The sequence below is a fragment of the Corapipo altera genome, unplaced genomic scaffold, assembly GCF_003945725.1.
Source record: "Corapipo altera isolate COAL_440 unplaced genomic scaffold, ASM394572v1 44, whole genome shotgun sequence".
Lineage (NCBI taxonomy): Eukaryota > Metazoa > Chordata > Aves > Passeriformes > Pipridae > Corapipo > Corapipo altera.
In genome coordinates this window covers 7,298,305-7,319,921 of record NW_020884880.1, presented here as the reverse complement: position 1 = coordinate 7,319,921, position 21,617 = coordinate 7,298,305, and the positions used below count along the sequence as shown (strand labels likewise).

Here is a 21,617-nt window from a genome sequence, read left to right as displayed (position 1 = left end):
TACCAAATTTTAATGACCTTGTGGACAAATTTGCTTGTTTAGTCATCGCTGTAAAATAAAAAGGATGAGTAACTCTCAAATTTCTTTTTTTGAGTGTTTACTTTTTAAATCTGTTTTCCTGAACAGTTATTGAGAGTCATGGAGCTGTTCCCAACATTAAAAACTTCTCAATTGGTGGAGCTTTTTGAATTAGGTACTGTTTCTCTCATAAGCATAAATTAAATTCCGGTCAGAAAAGGTGTCAGTTTATTTTTACTTTATTCAGTTATACTATTTAACAGGGGACCCCTGGTGATCTAGTGGTCAGGATGCAGCACTCTCACCACTGCGACCTGGGTTCGATTCCCGGTCAGGGAAACTCCCCCGGGCAGATGGAGCTCGTCAGCCCTGTAAGGCCATCCATCTAAGAGAAGGTCACTCTAAACAAACCTACGTCCTAAGGACCTCACTACCACTGTCCAAGCTTGCTCGACCCCGGCAGATGAACCTTAGGATTAAAGGGTGGGCTCAGCTCAGCGCACACTGTGTCTCACCTAAAAAATCCACTGCGCAGGCTAAAAGGGTAAAGACCTTTCCCAAATCTTTGTTCGCGAAGACTGGCCATACATACCATACTGGTTAAAGCAAGAAAAAAGCCTTTATGAACTCATGATGTATCAGTACATATATTTTGTGGTGTTTCCTTGTCCCAGATTCATGTTCAGTTTTGTTTATTTCAATATTTCTTTCAGTGAAGAAATCACTGAGAAATTTGAGTGTAGTTCTTCTGACTTGGTAAGTAATTAGTGTAGCACCTTGGAAATAGCAAGCCTAAAAGTTGGAAAACTGATGATCTATCAGAAACTACTTTTAAAGAAATCATGTGATGAAGTTAAGGTACAGGAAGAGTGTCTTGGTTTTGGCTAGGATAGAGTTAGTTTTCTTCTCAGCAGCTGGTACAGTGCTGTGTTTTGGATTTAGTATGAGAATTATGCTGATAATACACTGTTTAGTTGTTGCTAAGTAGTGCTTACCCTAAGTCAAGGACTCTTCAGTTTCCCATGCTCTGCTAGTGAGGAGCTGCACAAGAAGCAGGGAAAGAGCATAGCCAGGGCAACTGGCCAAAGGGATATTCCATACCATGGAATGTCATGCTCTCATAAACTGGGAGAAATTGGCTGATCACTGCTCAGGGATGAGATGTCCAGGGGAGGCTGATTGCTGCTAAGGTGAGCAATTGTATTGTGCATCACTTGTTTTTCTCCCCTCTCTCCTTTTGGTATCTCCCTTTTCATTATCATTATTGTTCTTAACAACTTTGTTTCAATTATTAAACTGGTCGTATCTTAATCCATGAAGTTTACCTTTTTTTTTTTTTTTTCTTTCCTGAATTCTCCAGCCCATCCCACTGGGGCACGGGATAAGTGAGTGACTGGCTGCGTGCTACTTGCTTGCCAGCTGGGGCTAAACCATAACAGAGTAAAGCAAAAATTACAATCAAAAATGTATGCTTGTATTTTAAATGTAAGTAACTATATTCGGTGATGTTGCTGTCTTGCATTCTGAGCAGTTTTTATCGAAGCTCAGCTTTTGTTGCTAATATTTTTCACTGTCATAAGCTGCAGCATTAGTGAAATATTTTCTCAGATTCAAGTATTTTGTTTATCATGCCACGATGGGGTTTGTGTTGCATGTGTTCCCAGTGTTTACTGATATATTCCATATAAATAATTCAAGGAAGTGAATTTGAATAATTGCTTCTCTGAGGAATACAGTCCATATCTTTGTATTAAAATTTAAATAGCTATTTTTACATGTCCCAGACTAGTACACCTGGGAGTAGTCAGGAAAATAAGTGTGCTTTTGAGTTGTACTGGTCACTCCTTTAAAGGGAGAGACTTTCAGCTTGATAAGCAAATTGTCACTGATCTCAGCGTATCACTGTTTATAGTTTATATTTCAGAATTATGTTAATTTACATCAGTAAACATCTTTTGCTAAATTGAAAAAAAATTGTACTATATGCTAAATATGGTGCGAAACAAGGGATATTGTTATGTAAAATACACAAATCACATAGGAAAAAGCAGTGTTGTTTTGTTATGGGCCCTCATTTTTTTAATCCATGCCATTAATCTAGCAGCAATTATAATTAATTACACTACTTCTGTATTTGAGAGTAAAAAACCCGGAATGGTGATTAGCAGATACTTTAGATTTCTTACCCATCAAACTCTTCATTATTAAACTTTCAACTATGCAAATTTTGAGTATTTTTGTCATTACAGACATTGTTCTCTACAAAGTATAAAATGAATTGCAGGAACACCTACATATGTCTTGTATATCTGTACATAATGCCTGCATTTCCAAGAAATTAGAGATTACTAGCATGTTTTTGTGAGGACAACAGAGAATAGTGTTTCAGGCACATGTGGAAGCATGTGTTATCTGACATGTAAAAATTCTCCTTTGGAAAATGTGTGATGTCACCCATGCTGAAATCACAGGATCTAGCTAACAAAGTTCTTGAAAGGCATAATTGCTTCAGCCTCCATACTAATTAAGGTATAAAATATTCTGTGTTATTTATTCCTATTGTTTTGGCAAAAATCACTTATCAGGCCTGTTGTGGAAAACTGTAGTTTCCCTGGAAGGAAACTTGCTATAACTGCAGCAGTGAGGATGGACCTCAGAAGTTCTCCTGCCTTTCAGGAGGAAACAGAGGGGGTTGGGTTGACTGAGAAGCTGGATATGTTTCCATGGGCCAAAGTTTGAAGCTGAAACTGCTGGTGTTGATCGGTTTCGTGGGACTGATGTAATTTTTTTTTTTCTCCATAGTCTCCAAAAACTCCTCTTTTCTTGCAGTGAGGACTGTACTGAGGTGGAATGAGATTATTTGAATGGTTAGGTTGGCATTTAGGGGATGTACCTCTATTTTTTTCTCCACTGCATAATTCTTTCTCTTCTCTCCTCAACCTGGCTTCTGCAGCTGAGGATTTCAGTGGCATGGGGAGTTCCAGGAAATCTGTTTGCTAGCATTGTTGGCTGAGTGCTAAATAATTTGATTTGTATAGTTTTTTAACAAAGCTTTGCTTCCTGGTTTGGGTATATGGCCTGGTAGGAATCCTGACAGAACACTTAATAAACTCTCAAATCCTGAAAGGAAAACGTTATAAAAAGGAGACTAGAATTGTAAGACTTATTATAGTCAGTAGACAGAGGAGGAAGAATTTTTTTCTTTTTGTGATAAAATGAATAGTTTATTAATGCACTGTTTCTAATTTCTCTTATTTATAAGGTCTGCTTTGTGTCTGGTTGAGAGGGCTGTGAGTCTTGCCTAAGGGTTTACTAGCAAAATGTGTGCATAGATCTGAGTTTTCCAGAATAGGTCAAACTCTTAGAGGATTGCTGAAAAGCTCCCTACCTGACATCCTATGTATTTTAGCTGTGTGCTGTATTGTGTTCTTCAGAGTAATTTATCTCTACATGAACATGTCAGATCACTGTGTGTGTCTGTTTAGAGCTGCTGATCTTTATTTTGCCTGCCAGCAAGCACATTTGATTATTGTTGTAGTTAAACATTCTGTTTTTTCTATGTGATAGTATCATCCCTGTTACTGCTTTCCTCTTCATGTACTTATGTATAGGTTTCTCACTGCATGACCTTCCTGGAGTACTTAAAGAGCAATAAAATAAAGTGTAAAGGAATGCATTTATGTTAAACACTACTGGAAAAAGTTATATAAATTAGTATTTTTTTGTACAGAACTTAGGGTATTTATATAGTATATAGGTGGTCTTCCATTGTTTACCTTAACAAATGGTAAACATCATGTAACACAAATAGACATTGATGGCTTTTGTCCTCAACACCTATATACTGTTCTTGATTTCTTATAACTACAATATTATCTATATAAAATGGGAAGATGTCTCTGTAAAAAGTTTAATTGTGAAAAACTAAAGGATGCAGGGATTTTTCCTTATGTAGGACTCTACTTCAGCAGAACTTAACAGGAAACTGAAAAAAGGAAGCCCCTATAGAGTTCCTTTTGCCAAGATCTTCCCCATTATGTTTCTGTATATTCCTGCATCACACACACTGAGGTGGTGTACAGGACCTGGCTGGAGGCCAAAGACCAGCTAGCCATCCCCAGAGAACTGCCTACCTCCCCATTCCTGTTCTCAAATACACCTGGCAAATTAGCTCCACTACGTCCCCCACAACCTTCCCTTTCAAAGGACAGAAATTGCATTTAGAGTTTTCCAATATAAAAATGTAGCCTTAAATTCTGTCATCTATTCCATGATAACTGCTGTCTTACACACAAACTACAGCTTCTTTCTTGTGAGCTGCCATGCCCATAGTACATTTTTTTGCTGTCATCTCATTCAGTTCACATACCTTTTCTTGCAATGGTAGTTTTAGGCAGTAGAGCCTAGCTGTTGCAGATAATGAAGGTAATGTAGTTAAGAAAACAAATAGTAAAACTGGATGAAATTGTGGTAGAAAATTTTGGTTATATTAAATAAATCATGCAAAAATAAAAAAGAATTCAGTAAAATCTAATCAGTTGTCAAAAATATAAGAAAAATATACCTATTTGAAGAAATAAAACTGTCTTCAATACAATCTAATCAATTGCCAGAAATGAAACATCTCTAATTTGATTAAAATGACCCCATTGACCATAGTTATTTTTTCTTCTTATGAATATGAGGATTGAGGTTCACAATAAAGAATGATAGCTTTTCTTACTGAATATCACTTTTGGCTGTTGTAGTTGCTGACCTTTTTCTGGTACTGATGTTGATTCACTGATGTTTGAGGGCTGATGTGCCTTGCACTTGGACAACGTTATCCCTATTAATGTTGCTTTTTTTCATCCCAATCTCCACGCTCCTGTTAGTTTTTGTTATTTTTTCAATCAGTGTTTCCATGTGTTCCAACATATCATTTATTCTACTTTGAGGAGATGAAGAGCATAGGAATCTCTTGTGGTACAAATTTTTAAAAAACAAAGCAATTGTTATTGTATATAGTTAGCCTTAATTGCTCATAGTGTAGTCCATGCATTCAAATCATTCATCAGGAAAGGCCTGAGAGCAATGAAAGCATGCTCTGGGACTAAGGCATCTTCCTGTGTGAATTTCTTTGTCCAGGAATGATACTTATATATGTCAGACAGAAAAAATAAACCACAAAAGGTCTTGTCTGGTTAGGTTATTCTGGGGGGAGGGAGTGTTATATATTTCTGTTCCTAGCTTTTTTTCTTTCTGCCTCTTTATGACATCTTTGTGCTTTTTCTATTCTTCTTTAGCTACCAACATCTTCCTCCTTAGCACTCTTTCCATTACTGTGTTAGTCTCTTCTGATCTGAATTTTTTCTTTACTCTTTTTGTAATTTGACCCTTATAATTGATACATTACTAGGCATATGAAGAGGTTCCACTTACAGTCTAAAATTAGCTTTCTAGTCTAAACTTGTCTTCTAGGCAACCTCTGTAATCAATAAAAGATAAATACCACAGGAAGGCAATTCATCACATTTCAAGATTATGTTGAAACTGGAGGGATTAATTGCTGTCTGGACCACCTGTCTCTTTCTGATGATTAAAGGGAGTGCCTGAGATGACAATCTCAAATGATGTATCTGACTTTCAAATGGCTAAAATTAGATGAAAAGTAGCCTACCTATTGTTCCAGGAGTGGTGTTGCTAATGCATTGTTTTTGTAAGGTCTGTCCTACAAAGGTAGAAACTGCATGAAAGGGGGATGAGAAGACACCCACAGTTTGATCTTTTTTTTTTTCCTGAGTGATTTGTGATGGTACAAGCAGTTATACTAGATTTTTCACTAGTGACCAGCAATGTTGCGATGTTCTAAAAATCAAACCCCTACTATTTTAGTAGAATAGTTAATTGTATAGCTCTCGTGTGAACTTCTCACTGAACTGCAGAATCTTTTTCATCATAGAGAGAAACTTCAGAGCATTTCTGACAAGGCCACACAGTGCTGTAACACAACATAATGGGGTACAAACCCAGTTAGAGCAATCCAATTTTAAAATAAAAAAGAACTGTAAGTTTACTGATAGATAGTATCTACTATTGCAGTGGTTGTTACTAAATCAGAAACGTCCCCACACAATGTGTCCAGATGCATTTCATCAGAAACAAGTGATAATTTTTGCTTATCAATGCTGCACATTAGCATTTGCAATTAAAAAATAAATAAAATTTGGAAGTACATGTAAAACTGTTTATGGACAAATACCATATGGAAGGATTTTGAGCAAAACTGTGTATCAGACAGTATTTATCAGTGACAATTATTCCCATAGGAAAACTGGTATTTATTGTTCTAATATTTGATCTTTTAACAGTGTTGTAACGTACCACTGGACCAACGCATTTGGAACAGTCCATAGGACCAAAATCTGCATCCACATAGACTGATGCCATCTCTGCACACCCCAAACACTGTGAACTGAAACTAAAAGTCTTTATGGAGTTCATGTCACCTGGGTCAAAGGGAATATTCTACTGATATATATATCGAGGACCTTTACTGCTGATATGACGAGCCAGGAGAAGTGGGTTAACCTTAGCCCTGGAGAATTCTCTCAACTTCAAAAATATGCAGAATGTAAGTAATTTTTAAAATATTTTAATTCATGGCTAATTAAAAATTAGGAATATTTTGAATGCAGAATATAAAATTGTTATATTATTGATACTATTCACTGTCAAGTAAGAGCTTAAATTATAGTTTATGTTTATTTTTTTAATCTAAAAGGTATGTTCTTTAGAAGGAAAGAACAAAATCTGTTGGAATCTGTAACATTTTTTCTGCACGATTTTTTTTCAGTATGATACCATGTAGACTGACTATGAGTTATGTGACTGTATTTGGGGAACATATTTTTAAGGCTTTGCCTTAATTTGCCTTAATTTGCCTCAATTTGCCATAACAATTTGTAGGCCACTATAGTGGGGTTTGTAGTTGAAAATAAGGCTTGCTCAGTCATAGAGGAAGCATGAAGATTCCAGGAGAAACACATCTAGGTGTCCAATATGAAGATAATAAATGCTATAAACAATGTGAAGGAGTTGTCCGGTGAAAGAGCAAAAAACAAAAATCTCTCTAAGCTGAAGATCCAGTTCTTTAGTTATTGCTCAGGCAAAACTTCCTTTCAGTTTCTTGAGCAACTTAAATAGCTCAGAATTATGTGCTTGGAGAGCAGATACTGAACATGAATGACAAAATTAGAAGATGGTTTGGAAACCTGATAAGAAATGAACGGAAAAAGTTGAAGAGCATTTAGGCAGTTCTCCTGTATGACAAGTAATCTAAATTTCTATTTTTAAAAACAGAGGACATCTCATATGATTCATGAATGTTATTGATTTATTACTAAGGGAAACATATGCTTATAACATAAAATGAATGCAGGTGATTGTGTTTGGGATTTTTGTGCCTATGACATCACAGCATATACTTAATAGTATTCCAGGGTAGACATCTAACAGAATAATCATCAAATGATTATTAGAATTCATAATGGGATTATTATTGAATAGTACATTCCACTGGAATGTGATTGAGATTCATAATATTTTCTTGTTATCAAGTTAAACCATGAATTATAATTTATATAATGCAATGTCATTTAACAACAACAAAAAAAGAAATCGGATAGAAATATTTATATTGTGCTTTCTCGAACAAGGATATTTGAGTCTCACAGTTTTCTACAGCAGTTGCTGTACAGTTTGAAGTATTCTATTTCTTAAAGAGTTTCCTCCCCATGTCACATTCTCATCTCAAAGGATAAACTATAGATTTGAAGGAAATTTGTATCATATACTGCTTTAAATCCTTAATGATATTACCGGGCAAAGAGCTATTTTGTTTCTCATTTCATAGTGAAATATAAAACATTGTATTTAATCACTTAGGACTTTGTGTTCGAAAGAAGGTCTTAAGAATCTGGTATGAGTCTGAAAAATGAAAATATCCATGCTTTTTAGTAGTTCTTTTATTTGTACGTGACACAGAAACAATAAATAAAGGGAAACAAAGTCCAATTACATGGATTTTAGAAAGAATACATCCGAATTTTGTGCTGATGACCCACTGCTCTCAGAGACCATTGCAAAGAACACTTTGCGTTTCACATTTTTGATATGAATAAGCTTGTTTGTTTTAAATTACATCACCAAAAATAATGGAGCAGGTTTGTTTTTTTTTTAATTAGTTCTGAAAATATTTAATATTTTCTGGGAAAATATTTTTATATTATTCTTCAATATTTTTTTCAATACCAGAATTAGAAGATTCATAATAGACATAGAATAGTTATGTGGGTTTTTTTATTTCCATGCATTCTTATAGTTTAAGCCTCCAGTGCTGCATTTGCCAAAATATTTGTTCTCTTCCATATGGGGAGTAAAGACATTTAAGATATTCCTTTCGATTCTGCTTCCCTTTGCTCTTCCAAGACTTCTTGCACACATTATAGTTCAGGGCCATTGCTTTAGTAGAGCTGTTGATACCAGGATAAAGTATTTGGGGAAATTGCCTGAATTTGTGTTCAGGTTTGTGTGTGTAAATAAAGATATGTTGTCTTTCATAATACCTCTGCTGTTCTGTAATAAAAGGGTGTTAGTTGTTTGAAAATGTGATGCAAAGATGTGTATAAACAGTTCAATTGCTGAGGCAATTAGAAATAAAATTGTTAATCATATATAAATTTTCATGTAAAATGCCAAGGGAATAAAACCTAGGTGTAGACCTTATTTTGAATTTCTGTGCTGTCCAGTTTAATTTAGCTAAATGACTGAGTAACAATGTCTTTAAATGTATGATTTAAGACTTTAAAATACAATTTTAAAAAATAAATATTTAATTGTGTTTAATATATTTGAATTTGATACATTTTAATGTAACATGCAGAGATACACAATGTGACAGTAGATATCTTTACTCATTCTTAAATAATAATTAGATTATGGGGAATTTCATGAAGTTTGAATTTAGAATTTCTTTGATATTTCATTGTCTTTGTTGAACATATCGAGATAGTGAACAGAAAAAGCACCATATTTCGAGTGGTGACTTGGTAAAGTTTATTTACTTAAGAAAATAAAAATAATTAAAAATCCCCAAACAACAAAAACCCTCAAACAATTTCTTAAAAAAAGGCATTACTCGTTTATCTCCAGTGTGGGATTGGAAGTACCGGTGGGTCTCCTTCGGGATGGAGGGCTGATCCATGTGTCAGAAGATAACACTGTAGGGAGATTTGACTTTGTGGCAGTTGCCCACCAACAAGTCGTAGTGATGAGTCCCCAGCCTTGCCTCGTGCTAAGGAGTAAGTTTCACCAAAGGACTTTGGAATAAGTAGTGAATTCATAGTAAAGTGGTTTGTCTTCCACTCACCTGCTGATATGCAGGAGTGTCATTTGCTCTGGTGTAGAGACTTTACTTTGTGAATCTTACCTAAATTGCATTATTTTAACTATGGAAATTTTGAACAGATGCACTGTCTTGAATTTAAAAATACAGTGTTTATAAACTGTATTTTAATTTGAATCAGGCCTAATGTGAGTACTGGAACAAAGAGTATAGTCTACCAAAATTTGTCTACCTTGGATGTCAGTGCCTTGGATTATACTTTTAATGGCTGATAGTCACAGTTCCCTTCGGAAGCTGAATCCCCTCAGCCTAAACTGGCTACAGAGCGAGATAGAATTTTGCTTATGTGACAGCCCCAGCCTCTGCCCTGGGCATAAGCACACACCACCTTGCAGATCTGAAAGCCTTAGTTTGGATTCTGTATAGGTGATAACGCAGACTATTCTCCTGCATAGCAGACAGGGCATACTTGTAGGAGTGAGGGATTTAGGTTTGAGGGGTTTGAGGTTAAATCTCAGTTTGAAAGCATATCCTTGATCTATCCCCTATCTAGAAGCAATCCTGTCTCACTTCTACCTATTTTATGAAGACGACTTGCTGCCAGGTTTTGCTGAAATCAGTCACACCTGCAAGTGTTACAGTTTCTGAGAACAGAGGAATGGGTCCACCCAGCTTTGAAGAGACGGGTGACTCGTCTTTACGCTGAAACAGAACTCATGAGGCACCTAGATGAGCTACTTCTTCTCAGCATCAATTGACTTCAGTCATTTAAAGAAATTTTCAACCATTAAGATACAGACTGCACAGATAATAAGCTAAAAGTACATCCAGAGTTGAGTTATATGGGCACAACTGTAGCTGATTAAGTGTGGACATTATGTATCTGTCTTGGACTTAGAGGTCTGAATTCAGTTTTTTTAGTCACCAGAGTAGGGGTGTGGATCTTTCACTGTATAAAGCCCATTAACTAACTCATGTGGATTCTAGTGCTCTGAGAGGGACATGTACTTTCCACTTTCTGACTGAAAGACACTTGACTCTAGTTCAGAGTAGTTCTGCTTTTAATTAATCTTCTCTGAGCTTGATGATAACCTCTCTACTCTGGCAAGTACAGTTAAACAAGGCCCACTCCCTAGCTCTGTGTGCAGGTACTGTCCTTGGTATCACTTTGAGAAGTTCCTACCACATCTTTTTTCTTCTTCACATATTTATAGTATGGTTTACTACTTTATCCAACTATATTGTTTGGTGAACACAAACCCTGAATATAAAATTTGTTGCTTGAAATACATACCAGCTTTTCTCAATTTCCGTAAATATAACTCAACAGCAAAGGAGAATCAGTTCTCCATCACTGTTCCTACTCGCACAGTATTTCCCTCTAAGCAACACTCAGAACTTCACAGTAAATGAATATCTTCCAGTAAATTAATCCAAGCAATATCTGTATTTTGTCTTACAGAATTATTTTTGAGCTCAATTCAAGGCAATTTTATACTTCCAATTTAAGCCCTTTCTTCTTTTTCCTGCCATACTTAAATAATTGGGGGCTTCAGTGAATTTTTGGAACAGTTTAAATATTACTTAAAATTAAAGTATTTCTACAGTTCAAAGAGCATATTACCTAATACTTGGCTCTTTGCAGTTAATATGCATATGTGTGGTTTTGGAAGAAAAATTATTTCCAAAGACAGTGCCTCTGTGCCCTTCTTGCCAGTCAAATTAAAAACCTCCTCTCTCCTCTTGTTTCAAAGAGGAAATAGTAAAAAAGATTTTGCATTAGATCTTTGCTTAGTTTTAAATTGCCTCAGAAGAATTTGTGAAAAGTAGAACAACTGACATAACTGGTCTACTTATTATAGAATAGTGATAATAATGACAACAACAATAATGTAGCCCACACCAAATGCTGAAGATTCTAGGAAAATATATGCACTCAAGAGAAGAAAATTAATATTTTTTTTTTCTCCTTTAGATTTCATGATCAGTGCTAGCTGTGGGAAAGAAAGGTGAAAAGATGTAGGGATTTTTATGCATAGAAATGACATGGCATAGGGTAAGGTATGTACAGGACTCTTCAGGCAGAGACAGTTTCTTCTAAATTATATAATACTAGTATATGTAAATCTTATGAGAAGCGGCTCAGGGTTCCGGGGTTGTTTAGCCTGGAGAAGAGGAGGCTCAGGGGTAACGTATGTGCTCTCTACAACTTCTTGAAAGGAGGTTGTAGCCAGGTGGAGGTTGGTCTCTTCTTCCAGGCAGGCAGTGACAGGAAGAGAGGACATGGCCTCAAGCTGTACCAGGGGAGGTTCAGGTTGGTACAGATTTTCTTCATAGAAAGAGTTGTTAAACATTGGAACAGGCTGCCCAAGGAGGTAGTGGAATCACCATCCCTGGAGGTGTTCAAGGAACGATTAGATGTGGCACTTAGTGCCATGGTCTAGTTGACAAGGTGATGATCAGTCAAAGGGGGGACTCAATGATGTTGGAGAACTTTTCCAACCTAAATGGTTCTGTGATTCTGTGATATGTTGTTCTGTACTACTTCCTACAGGAGCCTGAATTGTAAGGGCATTAGAGAGAAATAATATAAATAGTTTCATTGTGATTATTATCTGTATGGTAAATTGGATTAGTTTGGACAGGTTTTTTTTTAATCCCTTTTATTAAATGAATTTTGTATCTCCTTTTTGTTAAATGAAGTTTTATGGCTGTTGGAGTCCAAATTATATGTTAAGGGAAATTTAAAGGATCCTACTCCAAAAGCAAGTGAGGAAATATTGAAGAGATTGGAAACAGTTAAATCAAGACTATTTAATGAGTCAGCTAGGCATTAAAAAAAAAAAAAAGAAGCTCTGCCGTTCCCTCAGTAGGCGGGGAAAAAGACCTCTGAGATCTGCCAGCATGTGCACTCTGGGGAAATAGCTTGGTTTTGTGTTGTCCTTTTGAGTTTGTCAACAAAATGTGCCCTGAGGAAAAAGCCTGAAAAAACCTTTTTGCAAAACTTTTGGCAATGATTTTTTCCCAGGCCAGTGGAGGAGGACTTGGGCAGACTGTCACAGCCTGAAGATAGAAATAGATGCTGAGTGCTACTGAAGTGACTGTGAGAACAGAAACAGCATCAGCAGCTGCAGTGTCTTTTGATGTAGTATCAATAGCTACTGCAAGAAATAAACAGTGTAACAATTTTACAGGGGAATAGGAAAGAGGAAGTTGTGAAAAGATCACTGAAGAAAAATGGGAAGGTCAGCAGAAGTTTTGGTTCAAAATGAGGTTGCCAGAGACTCTTGAGTGGTTTGATTCTGTGGTCCTCACAGATGGAAAATATTTTCTTTTACAAGGGATATAAATGATAACCTGGGGGGAACTTCATAAATGTGGCAGTGGGTCAGCAGCAGCTATGGGCCATTACACAATCTCTCAGAGTGTCCCAGGCTTCTAGTGCCACATGGAATTGTGATAATTTTAATGAGGGAATGGGCCTCATCAAATACAGATTGCCAAAACCAGCTATTTTTGAGTGTATGGAAAGTGGAGAGAGAAAATTGTTGGTGACTACTGAGAATAATTTTATCCTAAGTATTGGATTTTAGGATTGTGGTGTTTCTGCTCCTGTTAGTAAAGGTGGAGGAAATTAGGTTCTCAAAAAGTTTTGTCAGAATCTGTCAGACTGGCTGAGAGCTGGAGTCTACCTGTGCAATATCCCATGCACTTGGGTGAACTTAATGGAGAAGGATACTGGGTCTAGTGAGAGAGCCACTCTTTTCATGCAAAATGGGGATGGAGTGGCCAGAAAAACAGATCAGTTGATAATTCATGAAGTCTGAATCCTGAGAGGTGGACTATGAACTATGCGTATTGATACAACACTGTACATTTTTTCTTCAGATATGTGACTTTAAATTCCTTGTGCACATTCCTGTGTTGTACCAATTTAGAGAAAATGGGATAGAAACATTATATGTGATATATTTAGGTTCTAGTCAGATTTACTTGGTCCAAAGGAAGGATGTTACGTACAGTTTGCACTAGTGAGGATATTTGAGCCAATTTTGACTTGTGTTAGACTGAAATCCAGGATAGAAAAGATACAAAGCTGTGAATTTGTTATTCATTTAACCAGTCATAGTTGAGACTTGGCCTCTGAAGATCATATCATAGATGAAGTTGGGGGAGATTGAGAGCTGGGCACCAATATCAGCTGCAGAAGTATTAGTGGATTTCTTTCCTTTCTTTAATGAGGGTTCTGTGTTAGGTCTTGAAGAGAATTGTCATGGTTTGAGATTCTCCAAAATCCTAATTCCCTAGTCTAAGCTCCCTTGCACATCTCAACCTAATGTTTTCCAGACAAAACACACCAGACTCAGAATGGCGGAAAGGGAATATATTACAATGACTGTACAAATAAATATTATAATACATTATACACACAATCACAACTATCTCTACCATGACATATGTATTTACAATGGATCAGATCTCTTCTCCCCTCCAAATAAAAGTCCAGGAGGGAAGAAGGACAGATCCCTTCCAGTCTCTAAGCGGGAGTATCTTCTACAGCAGCAATCTGTCCTCTTCACATGCATGCAGCAGCTGTGGCTGGATTTCTACCAGCACACACGAGGGAGGCCTCCAAGCCTCTCTCAGCCCCCTTGATGCAGGCAAAGGAGTCTTCTGTGGCCTACATCACCCCAGACAAAGGTCATTCCCCCACGGTCATACCACGAAACACTGGGGGTCTTCGTGGTGGTCTGTATCTTCAGGGGACTCAAACCCCTTCCAGAGTTTCTGTGCCCTGCCTCAGGCTGCCACCTTGGCAGCAGTGCGAGGGGGGAACCAAAGTCACCCCCTCTGCATTCTTCTCTGTCCCGGTCCAGCTTCAGGACGCTTTTGAGCTTCTCAGCTCCTCTCTCTCTCTAGTGCTGCATGTCCAAGGCTCCTCTCCATAATAGGAGTCTGTGTCCCTCCTTTCCTGGAGGTCTCAAAGGAGTTTGGGGAGTCTGGTTCAGTTCTTACCCCCAAAACTCTGTCTCTCTGCTGCTGGCTCTCTATCTTGGCTCGAGTAACTCTGAGTCTTCCTTGGCTGCACGCTGTTTTGCTGCTTCTGCAGTTCAGTTCTTATCTGTCCTGGCTCTCTGCCACCATTTCTCTGGTCAGTGTCGGCTACCGCTACTCCTGCCGCTGCCCACGGTGGAGAGAAAACTCCCAGCCTTCATAGCTACAGACACATAGTCCAGCTTAACACTGTTCCAAGTCTCTGTAGCCCCCAACTGGGGCTGGGAGGGGCCCCAGAGGCCCCAAGGGCTCAGAGCCCCTTTCCTCGTGGTGTCAGAACATGGCTACCGCTTCTGTCAACCCAAAAAACAACTCTTCTCTTCCGTTTGGTTGTGATATGTTTATATTTTGCAGAAGCACTCATTGGCTAAAACTTCAAAACTTACCATCCCCTGGGGGTTACCACTTTCAACTGCAGGGGGAAAATCTAGTTCAAACCACTACAAGAATGCAAGATAGGGTGATGAGCTGAGCATTTCTGAAGGAAAAAAGCTGATAAACTCACAGTAATACAGTATGATCTGGAGCTCTGTGGTAGGCTTTCTAATGAGGTAAAATGGTTAGTGTTTCTGCCTTGATATGTGCCTTTCAGTGACTAGCAGTTGCCTTTTTACCCAAACAGAAGTGAGTCAATTCTCTAGCTAACCTGTCAAGGGTAAACAGTATCATATTGACTGTCCACAACTGTGAGTAAGGAGGAACCTTTTACGTCAGTCAGGTGGGATACTTGTGTATGCAGAACTTGTTTCCTGCTTCCATGCTTATACTGAAAAAGGGCATCCAACTTGTTTAAGGTATAATGAACTATTTAGGGAAAGGAATGATGTAGAAGAGAGTTCTGAACTCCTTGCTTTGGTTAAAGGGTCTATGAAGTTATTCCTGAGTTACTTAAATACATTTGCCTTCATCATGCAATAAAGTACTTTTTGTTCCTCTCAGGCTACTATATATTCTAATTCGATGCATTCTTTTAGGAACTGTTGAGTTTCACAGAACTGTATTTGAATTGTACATAGTAATGGCAAAAAGTAAAGTGACAAAGTGACTTTTGGAGTATCTTATTTATCTTATTACGCTATTATGTTCATGTCTTAGTTAATTACAGGGATCCTCTCCTGTGTTCTGGCTGCAAGAAACTCCATAGGTCAGCTGCAATGAGACAAGTTTTAAGAGCAGAAAATAGTGAATTTATATTTGTTTGCTACTATCAACTAGCAGAATTGGGACACACCTGCTGTTTATTAGATCCCTCAGAATCATAGAATTGTAAAGCTTGGAAAAGACCCTATTCCTCTGCAGAACAGAAGTTTCTTTCAGAAATATCTGACTTGTTAAGGAGTTCTGATTTAAAGGGGTTATAGCCAGCAAAATGCAAGACTACTGTTGCTGCTTTGTGCTGTTCACTGGAGACTGCTAACAAAAGGTCATATATAATAACATGAAGAGACTTAGTCTATATAGTAAAAGCAGAGAATGCAGTAGGCCCTTAGAGTAAACTTGTAATTCAAAATTTTTGAAGATGTTGACAAATTGGTCCAGGGTCAGATCAGTTCAGTGAAGCACTAGCTGTTTTTTAGCTTTAATTTTTGTCCTAAAGAGCTGCCTCTGGTTCCTGAATATTTGATTACCAGGGTCAAAAATATGATGGCTCAGAAAATTGTAACTTTTACTTAGAGGTAACAAAAGTATTATGAAGCAAATGGTGTCACTTGTGCTAGTGCTAACACACTTTATTTGTCCATTTTAGGAAAGCTAGTGGAAGTGTCAAAGTTTTCTACCTATTTAGATCTCGTATGAAAGAAACGTTAGAGGAACTGAAAAAGGAAAAAAAATTGATTCAGCCTATTCAGTAGTACCAAATTGCATTGATCCCAGAATCCAGAGAGAAAATACTGTTAAGAAAGGCTGTTATTACAAACTCATCATTTGAACATATAGAGGCACTGGAAATGCATGCTGTGTGATGAAGAGGATACTGTCTCGACATCAAGAGCATTTGGTGGCCTTACTACAGGATGACAATTTACCTGCAAGCATCTTGTACATCTGCTTCATCTGGGACAATGTGGAAGAGATGGCAATCACTGGAGAAGACTCTAAGATTTGCTCAGTCTTACTGAGCAATGAAACACAGTGGTTCAATACAGTATGGATGTTGAATTGGTTGTGTTGAGACTGGATAATGTTAGACCCTTATTTTCATATTATTATTTTCTAAATTATGTTACTAAGTTTTCAGTGTTTCTGCTGAGGGCATAGCGAGTGTTTTTGTACCTGGGAAAGATTAAGTTAGTTAGAGCTCTAGCACTGCCGATAGTATCAGGGCTTGTGTTAACTCTTATACGTGTAGATAGATCCATAATAGAAGGAAATTATGATAAAGTCTCTATGAGAAAAGTTAATTACTATGAATTTTCATTTTCAAGGAAAACATTGCAAGAAGGAAATTTTATGAAGAGTTCTTATAAAGTCCATAATAGAAACACTAGTTCACAGAATCAGAGAATGGGTAAGGTTGGGAGGGACTATGGTGGGTCATTTGTCCAACCTCCCTGCTGAAGCAGTGTCATCCCAGAGCACATTGCCTGGAATTGTATTCAGTTGGTTCTTGAATATCTTCAGTGAGGGCAACACCACAACCTCTCTGGGCAATCTGTTTCCGTGTATGGTCACCTGCACAGTAAAGAAGCTCTTCCTCACATTTAGGTGGAACTTCCTAGTTAGATGCACCAGTTTCTGCCCATTACCTCTTGTCCTATTGCTTGGTACCACCGAGAAGAGCCTGGCTTCATCCTCTTGATGCCTTCACTTTAGATACTTATAGACACTGATGATGTTCCCTGTCAGTCATCTTTTCTTGAGGCTGAACAGGCCCAGCTCCCTCAGCCTTTTCTCATAAGAGAGATGTTCTCAAGCTTCTGTGGCTGAGGAATTCATAGTGTGCAGTAGCTGGTCTTTGAATTCTGAAAGGCAAGTGGTGTCATCTTACCTTGTTTTCTGTTTCCTAAGTCAAAAATAATGATTTCTTTCTAAAACTGAAGCTGCACAGATACAAGTCATTAACACCTGGTGTTGCACCATCAGCTGTTACTGGTGTTGAACATATATTGTGGCTATTAAAAATCTGACATATGATCATCAAATTACTGAATATGTATTTATACACTGTAAAATGTATAAACATTGATTATGCCTTTGTTATATTTCCTGTGTTTCTATGTATCTTCCATATTTCATTTCAGTTATTGTTTGGTTGTTTCTATGGACATTTGCATGTAAATAGTAAGAAGCTTTTGTTTCTTAAGAGTTCATCTGTTCCTGTTGCTTATTCTTATTTGGGGGATAATTCAATTGGTTGCTGTGGAAATGAGCCTGATGTCACAAACAGAGAATTACAGTTCACCAAGCCTTGAAGAAACAAAACGAAGGGAGAATGGACTAATTGGGGAGCCATGTGACTGCAGCAGAATCTCAACTCCCATTAAAAGCATGTATTTTTAGTCTTTCTGTTTCCATAGAAGAGCTGGAAAGTGTAATTCAAATGGTGACAATTCATGACTCATCAGACAAACTGAAAAAAAAAATACTTATGAGAGAAAGGATGATCCTACTTTACTTTTAGGGGATTTAAACTCAATAAACCAGTAGCCCATGGTAGGTCCCCTCAGCCCAGAAAAACTTCATATGCCTAAAAAGAGAAGGGGAAAGCTGCTTGTCCACTTCATCCACTGAAAAAATATACTTTGCTATTAGTGTTACTGCTTATGCTGTTCTGCCTCTCCTGGGTTTTTAAAGAAAGAAGAGCCAAAGCTGCCTTCCTTGTTCCTCTTGAGGACAGAAAATAAATTGCTCTGTATGGCTCAAATCAAGAATCGGACACGTCTGTTTGAAAAAGAGTGGGCTTAGGGCTGCCTGATAGTGTCAGAAGGCCTCCCTCCTTCTGCCATTAGTTGGGGTTGAAGGGCTCTGGATTGCATTCCTCTCTGTTGTTTTTTGCCAATTAAAAGAAGCAAAAATTTAAAATGTGCTCATAATTGCATATGTTTTCATTGTGTTTTTAAGCCCTAAAAATACATTGCTTTTTGTGTGGCTCTGGAAGATTTTTAATGGATGCTATGGAGTGTCACTCAGTAGTTTTGTTGTCTGCATTGCAAAATTGAATGCCTTTTTGAGGACATTACTGATTGTTAAAGTTGTCTTTGGAACTGTCAGATTTTGTGTAGATCATAATTTTATTAAAACCAGTACGGAATATGTAGAAAAGAACTTGTGATTAAATTCCAATATAACCATTTTTTGAAAATACAAATTCTTGATTTTATTTTAATCATGAAAAGTTACAAATAATTTGTGTTATTGCAGGTGACCCTGCCTTGGCGGGGGGTTAGACTAGATGATCTCCAGAGAACCCTTCCACCCTAACAATTCTGTGATTCTGTTATTGAGATACTCAAATTAATTATAGCAGTCATGATAGTGATAATGAGTTTGTTTTGAAGAATTTATTTCCTAGAATTAACTGGACTGGTAATAGATGCTTTCATTCATGAAGACATATGGAATAACTTTAAGATGCTTTGTTAACTGTTGTTTCTTTGTTGTTGGTTTTACCTTTGCTTGTTGGTTTTTTTGGAGGGGGTTATTTTGTGTGGATTTTTTTTTTTTTTAAATAGAGGGCCATTTCTACTTTTAATATGATATTTGTTTGAAATTCACTACAGAGATGGGGCAGACTCCAGCATCCTCACCTGTATCAAAATAAAGACCTTGGCAATCATTAGAGACATGACTTCTTTGGAAGAAAGCATATGCTGTATATTGTTTAAGAGCCTGTATATTGTAAGCAGTCAAAATGAATGGAAGGGAACAGTGAAGATTTTAGATGTTTATGAGAGGAGGATGGGAAGATGGTTTATATACTAAGTATATGTCTGAGTTCTTTAATGAATAGGGGCACCTCAGTACTTGCTAAGCTTAAAGAGTTTGAGAAATTACTGGAATTGTACTAGAGATGATGAAAGCAGATTGAAGAGATGCAAAGAAAAAGAGTGAGTGACAAGATAAGTATATTACTCTAGCTTTGAACTAAGATTACAATTTTAGCAGCACAAATATAGGAGAGTCAGAGTTCCTGGGTAAAAAAATATGAAAGTCCTGAAAGGGAAAAAATATTAAAATAAGTGAAAACTAAGATAAAACAAAAAAATTGGCTTCAAATGAAGGTGGAGCCTACCAACTTTTGTTACACCAAAATTCATGAATCTGTGCTATTTTTACAACCCCTAGGTAGTGCTGTGGGTGATTTAAGGAAACTGAGATGAACAAATTTTAGAAATAGGTTATTAAGGCAAAATCTAAGTTGGCTGTTAGAGAGCCAGAACCGCAGACAGGAGCCAAAATAGAACTCAGTACCTAAAACTTAATTTTTGGAAATTCTGATTTGACATTTGGTGTTTGGTTATGAAAAATAATAATTAAAAGTAATTATGAGACTGATAGAATGACTGTAGCTGAATTACTTCATGCTATTTTGTCTTCTGTAGAGAGCCCTCTAGTTTTTCTATAAATTCATAAATTTTTCTATAAATTCATTATTATTAAAATCTGTGAAGATGTACATAAGCACGATTATTTTTGATTCTAAAGAGTCCCTTCCAACACGGCATATTCTCTGATTCTGTGATACTTACTTAGCAAATTTTGTGTTAGGGTGAATCAAAGCATATGCTCAAACTGGAATTTGAAAAAAGCCACTTATGGTCCCTTTGGAGATGCTCTTATTCTAGAATAAATCAGAAATGGTTATTCACTCAGAATTTAGTAGATAAGAAGATAGTTAATTAGGAATTAAATTATACTTAGGGGAGTATTGTTGCATTTCATGTTTTAAGTATAGAACCATATTTTCCTATTTTCAGACACAATGAACCTTGTCACATTGCTTGTCAAGTCCAAGCTCATTGTTTTATCTGTGGTCTAACATGATACTTTCAAAGAAGACCATGCTGTCTCCAAACAGTATATGACAATATGCTGTAAATTTAAATGATCCATACTTTAAGAGAATTCTAGGATTTTTTGGGATTCACAGAAAGAATGTTGATTAAGTTGTCCCAAATGGTGCAAAAGCATGTTCTGAAGTATTTCCCAGTGCAAATATGTATTTAAATTAAAGCAAGCACTGAAGTTTTTCTGGATTAGGTTTCAAGAGATGGAAGTGCCAGAGTTAGCACTTCCTTCTAATGGTGTTCTAGAGATGTAATGACTGACTATATAAGAGGACTGCTAAACTGCTCTTCAAATTACAAACTCTTCCAAACAGGCTCTACTCTTAAAATACTTTGCAGTTCTGTGTAAACATTGGAGCTTAAAGTTATCCAGTCTCATATTTTTAAAAGTAACCTGGGTAAACCTAAGTTTACTTTGAATTTCATGGTTTTCCTACCATTAACATATTTCAGAAGAACTTCAGTTCCTTTTCAACTCCCATCCCTTTTTTTTTTTTTAAAATCTCTTTTTTTGTTATCTGTCCACAAAACCTATGTAGCATCTTTGGCTAGCTACACAATCTCCTCTCCCAACCCCCTAAAAAAACAAGGAAAAACACCCAAACAAATCCAGTCATCTCTACAGCTTAGTATCCTGTACCTGGGAGGCATGCATCTGAAAAATTTTCAAAGGGTTCCAGGCACAAATATGTCGATCTTTGTTCAGGGTCTATCTCAACAGAAAAAGCAATACTAAATTTAGCATAATTATGCACAAAGGATTATTAGTGGAAACTAGAAATATGGTCTGCACTATAGAAAGTCTTTGGGTTGAAATTGAATCAGGCCTTATTGTGTTGTGTTCTATCTAATGAATAAAGCTGCAGAAACTGCTCTATATAACTTGGGTTAATGAATAAGGAATATATTATGTCACTGAAATTTTGTCGTATAAAACTTGCCAGTTGATTTGTACTTCAGGTTTTATCCTGAAAGATGTTATTTAAGGTAAGAAATGACATAATTTTCTTGGATAGGAATGTCCACCTGATATGTTGTATGTACAGAAAGTTATTCTATCCCATGCAGAAAGAATTTGTCATGTCCTGGTTTTCCCGTCAAGAGTTATGACACCCAGGGATATGCAAAAGCTCTTTCCATATGAGTTTGCT

General features: G+C 36.9%; 1 protein-coding gene across 9 annotated transcripts in view; it reads left to right on the top strand.

Moving 5' to 3' along the window:
* DGKB (diacylglycerol kinase beta) overlaps window positions 1-21,617 on the top strand; it is a 387,634-nt gene that overhangs the window by 75,216 nt on the left and 290,801 nt on the right. For 7 of the 9 annotated variants that reach the window (XM_027639264.1, XM_027639265.1, XM_027639266.1 and 4 more), the window contains exon 2: window positions 6,369-6,631. In XM_027639264.1, the coding sequence (XP_027495065.1) occupies window positions 6,562-6,631 (70 nt within the window). In that variant the 5' untranslated portion in view covers window positions 6,369-6,561. Of the gene's footprint in view, window positions 1-1,190; window positions 1,209-1,485; window positions 1,504-6,368; window positions 6,632-21,617 lie in introns of those variants that run through there. The other 2 variants (XM_027639268.1, XM_027639267.1) reach the window with 2 other exon arrangements.